General features: G+C 39.1%; 1 protein-coding gene across 5 annotated transcripts; it reads left to right on the forward strand.

Annotated features, from left to right (window-relative positions):
* Positions 1-10,869: 10,869 nt before the first annotated feature.
* Positions 10,870-13,343, forward strand: BEX5 (brain expressed X-linked 5). Of its 5 annotated transcripts, XM_043458517.1 has the most exons (4): positions 10,870-11,028; positions 11,534-11,604; positions 12,124-12,190; positions 12,744-13,343. In XM_043458517.1, exon 4 carries the CDS (start codon positions 12,773-12,775, stop codon positions 13,109-13,111), a length of 339 nt encoding a protein of 112 aa, XP_043314452.1. In that variant the 5' UTR covers positions 10,870-11,028; positions 11,534-11,604; positions 12,124-12,190; positions 12,744-12,772; the 3' UTR covers positions 13,112-13,343. The 5 variants fall into 5 exon arrangements, with proteins under 5 accessions (XP_043314452.1, XP_043314448.1, XP_043314451.1 ...); XM_043458513.1 differs by lacking the exon at positions 11,534-11,604 and having other exon boundaries at positions 10,870-11,193; XM_043458516.1 differs by lacking the exon at positions 11,534-11,604 and having other exon boundaries at positions 10,870-11,024.
* The last annotated feature ends 350 nt before the right edge of the window (positions 13,344-13,693 follow it).

A 13,693-nucleotide genomic window follows, 5' to 3' on the forward strand; every position in this document is an offset into this window, starting at 1 on the left:
ACCAACTGAGATACCAGGGAAGCCCAGAAAACTATATATGGTTCAACTAAGATATGTGCATACACATTGTGTCATTTTAATTTTTTTAAAAAAAGTTTGTAATATGTTTAAGATTGGAAAAGCCATTAGAATCTGCTTTATTTCTAGTACAGAAAGGAGATTTACCTTAAAATATTCTTATTAATATTATCAAGAAAAACTGAGTTTTAATAAAAGCATTGGGGTACAAAGCTTTCTTTCAAAAATCTTACTAAGTTTAACAAAAGGATGTTTTACATTAGCTGATAGAATGTTTGAATGATAATTTTCCCACTAGCCTTTGCTGTATGACACATGCTGAATTACAAGGTTTCAATTTTTAAAGCATTTGAAGTAACAGAAGAACAAAACATCTTTTTTGACGAAATTTTTACAACTTTTATCATTAGAAAAAATTGTAATAACTTTAAAAAGGACAGATACTGGAATAAAAATAGAAGAAATGGAAATTACCAATCAATGAGGGAGGTGTGGTGGGGGCATTTGTGTGTATAATAACCAATTTCAGCGTTACTGAAATGCATTGTTTGCTCATGTAGAAATTTCAGGGAAATGTATTCAGTTTGAAACTTTTCCCTTCAACCTAAAATTCTGTTCTTAATTGTTTCATGGATGTGAGAATTGGACTATAAAGAAAGCTGAGCACCAAAGAATTGATGCTTTTGAACTGTGATGTTGGAGAAGACTCTTGAGAGTCCCTTGGACTGCAAGGAGATCCAACCAGCCCATCCTAAAGGAGATCAGTCCTAAGTGTTCATTGGAAGAACTGATACCGAAGCTGAAACTCCAATACTTTGGTCACTTGATGAAAAGAGCTGACTCATTTGAAAAGACGCTGACGCTGGGAAAGATTGAAGGCAGGAGGAGAAGGGGACAACAGAGGGTGAGATGGTTGAATGCCATCACTGACTCACTGGACATGAGTATGGATAAACTCCAGGAGTTGGTGATGGACAGGAAGGCCTGGCATGCTGTGGTCCATGGGCTCACAAAGAGTCAGACACGACTGAGTGACTGAACTGATTCTCTATATAGAAGCTATGTAACATCCTAAATATTAGAGAACAATTTTAAGTATCATTTTATCCTTGTTTGAACTAAGAAAGTATTCCTATATATAAATACATATAAAATAAAGTTTCTGAAAGAATATATAGTAAACTCGTGCACTTTCTACATTATTAATGTCTGTATTGCTTTACTTTTTAAAACCCAATCATTAAGGATAATAAAGATATTTAAAATAGAAGCTGAATTACACTAAGAATTAAAGAAAATAAATCAGCAAAAAATCTGCTGATTTTTAAAAACCCATCAAAGTGTTTCCCAAACTTATCTGATCTTATAAATTATCTGGGATACTTCTTAAAATACACACTCATGTCCCATCTCAGACCTACTAAATTACAACTTCAAGAGGATGAACCTGTGTATCTGGGTGTTATTTTCATATCTAGGATGTCATCCAAAATGGGGCAGATTTGGAAAATTCTGGCAGTTCAGGCTAAACAATAACAACCCTAAAAACTAAGAAAAACAAATAAAAAAAAAATTTGCTGTTCAAATGAATTAAGTACAGTGTAGCCACACACAAAGATGTTGACTTAAACTGTGCCTATATTAGAAATTTAAATAAGCATCAATAGAAAACAAAAAATGAATTACAATACAATTATACAATGGAATACTATACTGCTATAGAAATAAAGGACCTACATCTATATATATCAACATAATTGAATCTCAAAAAAATGATTTCTAGGAAAAGTAGGTGTGTAAGAAAAGTAGGCTGTGTGTTTGTATATGTATAATTATACTTGTATAATTATAAATATACATATACATAAATATGTATGTATATATACACATATTTAAAGTACATAAAATAGCTATGTATGTGTTTATATATAAAAGTATGTATTTATTATATATATTGTCAAGCTATATATATTATAAAGTATGGCTATATGTTATATTGTCTTAATCTGATTTTATATGATTGCAATATTTAATAAATGAGTATGATTGATTACAACCTGTGTTAGTGAGGGTGTGAAAAAACAATCTTTTTTGAGGGCAATCTACATATACACATTTATTGAAACAGTACTGATAACTGTAAATATGTGGAAATAATACCCATATGAATCAACAGGATTGATTACATAAAGATAATTTGAACAGTTTTGAGACATTAAAAACAGGGAGGGGGCAGTACCAAAATGGTAGAGGAATAAGACGGGGTGACCACTTTCTTCCCCACAAATTCATCTAAAGATCATCTGAATGTTGAGCAACTTCCACAAAACAACTTCTGAATGCTGGCAGAGGACACCAGGCACCCAGAAAGGCAGCCCATTCTCTTCAAAAGGAGGTAGGACAAAATATAAAAGACAAAAAGAAAGACAAAAGAGTTAGGGACGGAGACCCGTTCTGGGGAGGGAGTGGTGAAGGAGAAGTTTCCAAACAGCAGGAAACTCTCACCGGTGGGTCTGTGGGGAGTTTAGGAATTTCAGAGGGCCACAAAACTGGGAGGGAAAAAAAAAACAAAACCCACAGAATGTGCGCCTAACTGCAACTCCCAGCGGAGAAGTAGCCCAGACGCTCGCGACCGCCACCAGTGAGCAGGGGCTGGACAGGGAGGCGCAGGTTGCATGCTTAGGGTAAGGACGGGGCTTGAATGCCCTGAGGACAATCTGAGGGAGCTAATGTGAGATAGCAACCCAAACTGTGTGATAGCCAGAGAGAGAGAAAAAAGAGACAGAACTTTCCCATGAAAGGCTCTAACCTAACACACAGCCTGGCCCTCTCAAAGAACAAAGGATTGAGTGAATACCAAACGAGAGCTAGCCGGCTGCATACAGGCCCCTCCCCCACCGCTGGAGGCAGAGAGGCAGGTGAACAACAGCCAGAGCCAGAAGGCAACAGGCAATCTTGGCCCCAGAGACCGGCATCCTCCACCAAACTGTGAGCAGGATCCCAGTTGCTAACTAAGTTTTCCTGGGATCCTGAATGGTTGACATCTGCCAGGAGTGTCACAGCCTGAGATCAGCAACCCTGAGGAGACTCACGGCACACCTGAGATGGCACTCTCATGGCACACCTGGGAAACCAAGTGGCCATGACCAGGAGGTGATTAAGATGCACAGCCCACCTGGGACAGTGTGCTCGCCTGAGCTGCTCAGACCTGGGAATTGCACAAAACACAGGGCCCACTTTGGACATATCCCTGCAGAGCAACCTGGAGCCTGAGCAGTGTAGACCGAGAAAGCACACACCTACGTGAGCTGGAGGCAAATCCAGTGTGGTCCGTACACTACAAGCACTCTTCACACATGCCAGTGGTAATTGTTTGCAGTGTTCCTCCCTCTCCACAATGCAACTGAACAAGTGAGCCTAAAGAAGTGACCACCTTCGCCCCCTTGTGTCAGGGCGTGAATTAGACACTGAAGAGACTTGGAAACAGAGGAAGCCAAAATAAAGAAGAGGGAACTGCTCTGGAAGTGACAGATGCAACAGATTAAAACCCTGTATTTAACATTGACTGTGCATTGGAGGGGGCCTATAGACATTGAGAAAAAGTACAAGGTGGAACAAGGAACTAACTATCTGAAACAGAACTGACCCCACACTGCCCACAACAGCTCCAGAGAAATTCCTAGATATATTTTTACCATTATAACTTTTTAATATTTAAGTTCTTTATTACTTCTTTAATTTTCATTTTTATAACCTACTATTCCCTTGCAAAAAATAGCCTATTTTTAAAGCAAATTTCAAATATGTATTTTTTATAATTTTTGGGATTGATTATGTTTTTCATTTTTAATATTGTATTTCTGAGAGTCTTACCTCTACTCTAGATTTATAATCTTTGCTTTTTGGTATTTGTTATCAATTTTGTACCTTTAAGAATCTAATCTTCAGTATCCATTTTCAATTAAGTGTGTGATTACTGACTTGATTGCTCTCTCCCCTTTTGACTCTCACTTTTCTTCCCCAGGTCACCTCTATCTCCTCCCTTCTTCTTCTCTTCTCTACTTAATTCTGTGAATGTCTCTGGTGTTCAGGGCTGTGGAGAACACTTAGGGAACTGATTACTGGCTAGATTTGTCTCTCTCCTTTTGACTCCCCCCTTCTGCTCCTGGTCACCTCGATCTCCCTCCTCCCTCTCCTTTTCTCCATGTAACTCTGTGAACCTCTCTGGGTGTCCCTCACTGTGGAGAATCTTTTCTCCATTAACCTAGATGTTTTATCATCTGTATTGTGTGGATGTAGACGTCTTCAGGCTACTGTAAGAATAAGACTGAAAGCCAGAGGCAAGAGGCTTAAATTCAAAACTTGAGAACACCAGAAAAAACTTGATTCCAGGGAATATTAATTGACATGAGCTCATGCAAAAGCATCCATACCTACACTGAAACCAAGCTCCACCCAAAAGCCAACAAGTTCCAAAGCAAGACATACCATGCTAATTCTCCAGCAACACAGGAACATAGCCATGAGCATTAAAAGACAGGCTGCCCAAAGCCATGCCAAACCCATAGACACCTCAAAACTCACTACAGGACTCTTCATTGCACTCCAGAGAGAAGAGATACAGCTCCACCCACCAGAACACAGACACAAGCTTCCCTAAGGAGGAAACCTTGAAAAGCCACGCCCAACCCCACCCACAGGGAGCAACCTCCACAATAAAGAGGAACCACAAACTTCCAGCATACAGAAAGGCCACCCCAAAAGCAGAAATCCAAACAAAATGAAAAGGCAGAGAAATATTCAGCAGGTAAAGGAACATGATAAATGCCCACCAAAACAAAGCAAAGAGGAGGAGGTAGAGAGTCTACCTGAAAAAAAGAATTCAGAATAATGATAGTAAAGATAATCCAAAATCTTGAAAACAAAATGGAGTTACAGATAAATAGACTAGAGACAAGGATTGAGAAGATGCAAGAAATGTTTAACAAGGACCTAGAAGAAATAAAGAAGAGTCAATCAATAATGAATAATGCAATAACTGAGATCAAAAGCACTCTGGAGGGAACCAACAGTAGAATAACTGAGGCAGAAGATAGGATAAGAGAGGTGGAAGATAGAAGGGTGGAAATAACTGAAGCAGAGAGGAAAAAAGAAAAAAGAATTAAAAGAAATGAGGACAAGCTCAGAGACCTCTGGGACAATGTTAAATGCCCCAACATTCAAATTATAGGAGTCCCAGAAGAAGACAAAAAGAAAGGGCATGAGAAAATACTTGAGGAGATAATAGTTGAAAACTTCCCTAAAATGAGGAAGGAAATGGCCACCCAAGTCCAAGAAACCCAGAGGGTCCCAAACAGGATAAACCCAAAGTGAAACACACAAAGACACATATTAATCAAATTAATGAAGATCAAACACAAAGAGCAAATACTAAAAGCATCAAGGGAAAAGCAACAAATAACACACAAGGGGATTCCCATAAGGATAATAGCTGATTTCTCAGTAGAAACTCTTCAAGCCAGAAGGGAGTGGCAGGACATACTTAAAGTGATTAAAGAGAAAAACCTACAATCCAGATTGCTGTATCCAGCAAGAATCTCATTCAAATATGAAGGAGAAATCAAAAGCTTTTCAGGCAAACAAAAGCTGAGAGAATTCAGCACCACCAAACCAGCTCTTCACCAAATGCTAAAGGATCTTCTCTAGACAGGAAACACAGAAAAGGTGTGTAAACATGAATCCAAAGCAACAAACCAAATGGCAATGGGATCATACTTATCAATAATTACCTGAAATGTAAATGGGTTGAATGCCTCAACCAAAACACAAAGACTGGCTAAATGGACAGAAAAACAAGACCCCTATATATGCTGTCTACAAGAGACCCACCTCAAAACAAGGGACACATACAGACTGAAAGTGAAGGGCTGGAGAAAGATATTTCATGCAAATGGAGACCAAAAGAAAGCAGGAGTAGCAATACTCATATCAGATAAAATAGACTTTGAAATAAAGGCTGTGAAAAGAGACAAGGAATGACACTACATAATGATCAAAGGATCAATCCAAGAAAAAGATAAAACAATTACAAATATATATGCACCCACCATAGGAGCACTGCAATATCTAAGGCAAATGCTAACAAGTATGAAAGGGGAAATTAACAGTAATACAATAATACTCCACTGACATCTATGAATAGATCAACTAAACAGAAAATTAGCAAGGAAACACAAAGTTTAAATGATACAATGGACCAGATAGACCTAATTGATATCTATAGGACATTTTACCCCCCCAAAAAATGAATCTCACCTTTTTCTCAAGGGCACACAGAACATTCTTCAGGATAGATCACATCCTGGGCCATATATCTAGCCTTGGTAAATTCAAAAAAATTGAAATCATTTCAAGTGTCTTTTCTGATCACAATGCAGTAAGATTAGATGTTAACTACAGGGAAAAAAACTATTAAAAATACAAACATATGGTGGCTAAAGAACACGCTTCTGAATAACCAACATATCAGAGAAGAAATCAAAAAAGAAATCACAATATGTATACAAACAAATGAAAATGAAAACACGACAACCGAAAACCTATAGGATTCAGTAAAAGCAGTGCTAAGGGGAAGGTTCATAGCAATTCAAGCTTACCTCAAGAAACAAGAGCTAAGTCAAATAACCTAACTTTACACCTAAAGCAACTGGTAAAAAAAGAAACAAAGAACTCCAGAGTTAGTAGAAGGAAAGAAATCATAAAAATTAGGGCAGAAATGAAAAGGAAACAAAGGAGACTATAGCAAAAATCAACAAAACTAGAAGCCAGTTCTTTGAGAATATAAGTAAAATAGACAAACCAATAGCCAGACTCATCAAGAAAAAAAGGGAGAAGAATCAAATTGACAAAATTAGAAATAAAAATGGAGAAATCACAACAGACAACACAGAAATACAAAGGATCATAAGAGACTACCATCAGCAACTATATGCCAATAAAATGGACAACTTGGAAGAAATGGACGAATTCTTAGAAAAGCATAACCTTCCAAAACTGAACTGGGAAGAAATAGAAAATGTTAACAGACCCATCACAAGCACGGAAATCGAAACTGGAATTAAAAATCTTCCAACAAACAAAAGCTCAGGATCAGATGGCTTCACAGCTGAATTCTACCAAAAATTTAGAGAAGAGATAACACCTATCTTACTCAAACTCTTCCAGAAAATTGCAGAGGAAGGTAAACTGCCAAACTCATTCTATGAGGCCAACATCACACTAATACCAAAACCAGATAAAGATGGCACAAAAAAAGAAAGCTACAGGCCAATATCACTGATGAACATAGATGCAAAAATCCTTAACAAAATTCTAGCAAACAAAATCTAACAACATATTAAAAAGATCATACATCATGACCAAGTGGGCTTTATCCCAGGAATGCATGAATTCTTCAATATTTGCAAATCAATGTGATACACCACAGTAACAAATTAAATGATAAAAACCATATGATTATCTCAATCGATGCAGAGAAAGCCTTTGACAAAATTCAGCATTCATTTATGATAAAAACCCTTCAGAAAGCAGGCATAGAAGGAACATACCTAACATAATACAAGCCATACATGATAAACCCACAGCAAACATTATCCTCCATGGTGAAAAATTCAAAGCATTTCCCCTAAAGTCAGGAACAAGACAAGGGTGCCCACTCTCACCACAACTATTCAACATAATTTTGGAAGTTTTAGCCACAGCAATCAGAGAAGAAAAATAAATAAAAGGAATCCAGATTGGAAAATAAGTAAAACTCACTGTTTGCATAATGGGGGCCACATGTACACCCATGGCTGATTCATGTCAATGTATGGTAAAAACCACTACAAACTGTACAGTAATTGGCCTCCAATTAAAATAAACAAGTTAATTAAAAATAAATAAATAAAAATAAATTAAAACAGGGAGAGTAGTAAAATTGTTACTAACCTGAAACTATTTTTAAGCAAATAAAAAAGCAAGTAGCAGAACAGCTTATGGTATGTTATTCCATTAAAATAGATGCATAAATAAATTATAATAGTGAGTAGAAAATATTTAGTAAGACTGTACACTAAAACATATTTACCTTTATATATTGCAATTTTATCTATCTATACAATTTTATATAAGAAATCTCAAAAGACAAGCTAAGCTTTAAGAAAATTTTATACGGAATGAACTTTAGTTAATATTTTTAAATGACCATTAGATCTTCAACTGGCTCAAATGGTTCAGGAAAAAATAATATGTCCTTCTACAGGAAGAGAGAATGAGAAAGCAAAAGCAAAATGTTAAAACTGCGAAATACAGTGAAGGACATGTGGGAGTTCTTTGTGCTATTTTCAAAATCATTCTTTACATTTGAAAGTATTTAATAATAATTTTTAAACAACTGCACATAACAATGGGAGCTTTTTCATTTGTTTCATTTTGGTGTTTTGCCTATGACATGGATTCCAAATGCTAGCTAATATTAAGAATTGTGTGAAAAGCCTAAATGTAAGTTCTTGGGCCTGGCTTCAATCTACTGAACTAGAATCTTCAGAGAATGGTCTGGGAATCTCAGGTGTTTGTTATGATGTTTTGAAAACATTACCTGATGATGTGACAATTTTTTAAAGAATAAATGAAATAAGACAAAATGAAACAAAAATAAAATAAAAATTTAAAACTATAATAACTCAATGTTGGTGAACTCATAAAATAGGAATGCTCATACATTATAGGTGCCAAACTGGGGCAACATTTTACAAGGGAAATTTCTATGACAGTTAAAAGCATCCATAGTCATATACAGCAACAACCATTCTAGGAATTTAAAACTTTCATATTAGTATCAAAAATTTGTGTACAAAAAAGTTCAACTGACATTGTATCTCATAATGAAAACTACAAACAGTCCAATAGCCATAAACATGGGAATGGATGTATATGTATTCATTTTGAAGGTATATGTTTGGATTGATTTAGAGTAAAATGTGAATTGTGTAATTCTAGAGGCAAGGATAAAGATGATAGTGTCCTTCCACCTTATCCTATCTCTGTGTGTGCTGTGCTTAGTCACTCAGTCGTGTCCGACTCTTTGAGACCCCATGGACTATAGCCCACCAGGCTCTGTCCATAAGATTCTCAAGGCAAGTATACTGCAGTTGGTTGCCATGCCCGCCTCTAGGGGATCTTCCCAACCCGGGATCAAACCCAGGTCTTCCGCATTGCAGGCAGATTCTTTGCCATCTGAGCCACCAGGGAAACCCTATCCTATCTCTAACTATCCCTAAATCTTACTGAGGGCTCTTTTTGGTACCTTGGGAGCTTGCTCAGGTCAGGCTTAGGACAATCTATATGTGCCAGAGATTTTAACATTCTCAGGGTAATGTCCACCAATAAAGGACCCATATTCATGGATAAACACTCCAGTTTCCCATCTGTAATTGGGATAATTCTGAGGAGCATCCTACATGGTTCCTTAGATTTATAGGGTCCCCAGCAGGACTGGACCATTTGCTTTTTGGCTATGTCTGTCTCTGGTGGTATATTAAAAACATTTTAATCCTAAAATTTATACAAAATAACATTTATTATATACTATTTCAATGACATGTCTTTTTATCTAAATATTTAATGTCTATTCAAGTGTATAAAATGAATAATACACTTCATTTTTTTTCAAATAGCTAATTATCCCAGAACCATTTTTTCAGTAATCTAACCTTTCCCTATTGATTCAAAATATTTCAATCAGATTACTAATATTTCTCTAGGTTTGAAAATATATTCAGGTTTGAAAATTGACTTTCTCTTCTCATTTGTCCTATATCTATTCTGGTATAATATTGTTTTAATATTGTAGCTTCACAACTCTTTTTACCTGTGAGCATAACTTTCTCAAATTATTGTTCTGAATTGTGGGACGACCTTCTCTGTTTTAGAGGTAATGCAAGTGTTTTGTTTGTAAAGTGAAGTTGCACTAATATAATTTAGAGGAGCTCATAAATTTGTCACAGATTCTCAAGATCTGAAAATCCACCAAGACTCCCTTAGACTCACTGCTTCATCTTATAAAAGGACTGCACAGAGGACCTTTACAAATGAAACTAGCAGCTTGGGTTTATATTTCAGAGTCCTTTGAAGGAGGTGTAGGGTGCTATCCGGAGAGACTATATTTGTAGGATGATTCAACAGCATAAACAGAATGGCAAGGTTTTGCAACTTTAATCTTAGTTTTCAACTGAAAATAACTGCATAGTCTAATTACAACAACCAAAACATGAATGTATACTGATGGGAAATAGAACAAAAACAATCACCCACCCCTTCAAAAAATAAACAGAAAGGGAAATAATTAGGGTGAAAGTTGTTGTCGTTGTTGTTGTTTAATGTTACCTCCTACTTCCAGGCTTTCTAGACTCGCACCGCCCCCAACACACCCTGTCCCGGTTCCAACCTGGGACAAAACCAACAAGACTGATAGGGGAAATTCTAGGCTTTACTTACTGCAGAGTGGAAGGGAGGAAAGTGGACATTTAATAGTACAGAAGAGGAAGAAGCAATTCTTTAAAAGCTCCAGCAGAAATCAGGAAAAAGGCAAATACGAACGACAAAATATTGTGACCCATGTGGTGTCGAAGATGCTAAATAGGAAAATGAATAGATAGATAAGCAAATAAATAAATAAATAATGGATGTGCAGCACCCAGTAGTATAGTTGGGGAGAAAGGGGGAATGAGGCAAAAGGTGGCCACGCCCCCGCTCCCGCCCCCAGTTCTCTCCAGCACCGCAGGTAGGAACCTTAATTGGGGATGTGAGCTCACAGTGACGCAGACCTAGAGCCCGCGCTTAAATTGGTCTCTCCTTCCAGTTGCAGTCCATAGTCCTTTGCGGCTATACGCTGGCTCGCTATTACCTTACGGTGGGCGAACTGTACCCAGAAAGGAGGAAGTCGTGGAAGCCGACCGCGATCCTCGGCAGGTTGGAGGGCGCTGACTGGGGAGGGGAGCGGGGGCCTGAGGGTAAAGACCAGAGCGAGTCCAGGACTGGATTCTCTCTACTGCTTCTCCGATGACCTCACATTTGGTGCAAGAAATGGAGGACTTGGTGGGAGGAATTCAAGAGGCGCCAAGGGTTGAAGAATGGGTACGAGACAGTATCTCCTAAGAGTTGGGCGATTGGGCAATGTCTGGAAGAGAAGGACCGGGAAAGGAGACTGCAAGGAAACGACCTGATTACTGCAGCAACCGGCGACCCTGGGCTGGGGGTGGCAGACTCTGCAGCGGGTCTCAGCCTCCGTTCCCGGTATTTCTTCACCTTCCTTCCATTTTGGAGCCGGAAATGGTGGCTGTGGGAACTCGAAGGAGGAGTGGGGAGGGGACCGGGCGTCTGCTGCAGAAGATAGAGACAGGGATTAGGTGTGGGAAGCACGTCCCTTCTATGGAAGAGGCGATCGATTGCGTGTGCTATGGACTTCTGAACATAGGTCGGAAGCAGGAAACAGTTTCTGGTCGCTGCAGGTCGGTGTGAGTGTGGGCGCTGCCTGCGGACGCTAGGGTAAGCCTGACAAAGCGCTGACGCCACAACGGGGATAGGTTTGTTATGCCCACGTTACCTCTTCGCCCTTCATCCATCTTGATGCATAAAATGGTGAGCAGTGGAAGAAGGGTGAGCTCCAGAAAGTCCACTGGTCCCCGAAAGGTCCTGGCAGATACCTACATTAAAATTATTTATAAATGAACCACGTAGCCCCCCAGTAAGCTCTTCGGACTACCCCTGCCTCGCAAGTTGTCCCTTTGCTTTCAAGAAATGCTAATTAGATGACGGGGAAGGACCAGACAGTGGAGATGAGGGGCCTAAAGAAGAGGTTTGGAAATAATCAGCTTTGATTAGAATGTCTGTTTCTGGAAGACAGGGTCACAAGGCAGGAATAAAAGCCGTGAGATGGGATAGAGGAGAAAGGGAAGGCAGCAACACATTTCTAGCAGAGTCCTAAACCCACTAGACAGCTGGCGCCCCACCCCCACGCTGGTCCTTTAATCAAAGTGATCAGTGCTGGCTATTGTCTGTCTGTAGGTCTTTAGGTCCGTTGCTGCAGCAGATTTCAAGGCTGAGAGACGAAGACTGCTTCTGATCCCTGCAGGTATGGGAGGTGCCTGGGACTCTATGGTAGGGGTGCACAGGGCAGAATGGGGGGAATTCCAGCCTCCCTGCCCGACTAAGTGCAGGAGAAACCTGGCTGATACTGTGGGCCTGTGCCTGGTGACGGAAGAAGGGAGTAGAAGGGCAAGCTCTGGGTACCCCTGGACAACTTGTAAGGAGCTCTGAAGGCTAAGGCCTGGTCTTTCGGCCATGTTCCGGTCCACCACACACTGGGAGCCAGGAGTGGAGGGGGGAAGGATTTTCAGGGAAAATGATGGGCTTTGGGGCAGGGCAGGATCTGGGGCTGTAGAAGGAAATGGCAGCCCACTTCAGTACTCTTGCCTGGAAAATACCATGGATGGAGGAACCTGGTAGGCTACAATCTTTGGAATATCAAAGAGTCGGATATCTGAGCGACTTCACTTTCACTTTCTTTTCTTTGGATCTGGGGCGCCTTCTTAGAGGGCACACTGAAGTCTCTCAGGTGGTGAAACATTTGCTTATAGAGCTCTGAATCTTGTTATGACAAAGCATTCAATCCATTCATCTCCTAGGAAGAAGAAGCAGGGGAAAAAATCTCAAGATGGAAAAGGACCCCAAAGAAAGGAGAGAAGAGGAGCAGGCTCCAGTGTGGAATGAAGAAGCTTGCCCTATGGGAGGTGGTGAAGGCCTCAAACCTAGAGAAAATGTTAGAGGGGATTGGGACCCACCTGCTCAGGATTTTAGAGAGGATATGCCCAATGGGCTTGTCAATAACATTGACATCATAGATGGGGATGCTGATGATATGGAGAGGTTCATGGGGGAGATGAGAGAGCTAAGGAGGAAAATTAGGGAGCTTCAGCTGAGGTACAGTCTGCGCATTCTTATTGGAGATCCTCCTCACCATGACCATCATGATGAATTTTGCCTTATGCCTTGAGTGCTGAGGTTAATAATCATAAACCCCATGCTTTGCAAACTTGCATTTTCTTGATATACCCTTTATTCTGAACCTTCCATGTTCTGTCATTTTTCAGATTAGTGATTTCATTTTCACTTTTGACTTTGTAAGAATTTATGTCAACTTGCAGAAAAGCAGGGGAAATGTTATGAACTTGCATGAAAAGATGTCTATTACATATTGTAAAGCTAATAAAGCAGTTCAAAAAGCAGTCAGTAGATATACTATCTCATTTTAAAGCATGCATTATATATATATATCTCTGAATGTGTCTTTTTATTTTCTTGATTAGCTGGTTTTTTTCTTATTTTCTCAAAATAACTATACATGTGTCAGGAAAAAAAAGAATCAAAGAATTTACCAATCAGATTATAAAGGGAATGGAGACAATAAATATTTGAGACACCATTTAAAGACATAAATCTTATATTATCTCTGGGTCTCTTATTTAGAAGCACAAACCTATTAATCATTACAGATATGTTTCTTTAATATCAGCCTTGTTCAGCTGCCCAGTCATGTCTGACTTTTTGCAGCCCCATGGACTGCAGCACACTAGGC

This window comes from Cervus canadensis, chromosome X (assembly GCF_019320065.1).
Source record: "Cervus canadensis isolate Bull #8, Minnesota chromosome X, ASM1932006v1, whole genome shotgun sequence".
NCBI lineage: Eukaryota > Metazoa > Chordata > Mammalia > Artiodactyla > Cervidae > Cervus > Cervus canadensis.

What these genes read in the sequence shown, in the direction of transcription:
- BEX5 (XM_043458513.1), top strand. Translation starts at nt 11,119, where the DNA reads ATGACCTCACATTTGGTGCAAGAAATGGAGGACTTGGTGGGAGGAATT. An exon ending in CGCCAAGGGTTGAAGAATGG is followed by an intron (nt 11,194 to 12,123) that starts GTACGAGACAGT and finishes GTCTGTCTGTAG; the next exon opens with GTCTTTAGGTCCGTTGCTGC. An exon ending in ACTGCTTCTGATCCCTGCAG is followed by an intron (nt 12,191 to 12,743) that starts GTATGGGAGGTG and finishes TTCATCTCCTAG; the next exon opens with GAAGAAGAAGCAGGGGAAAA.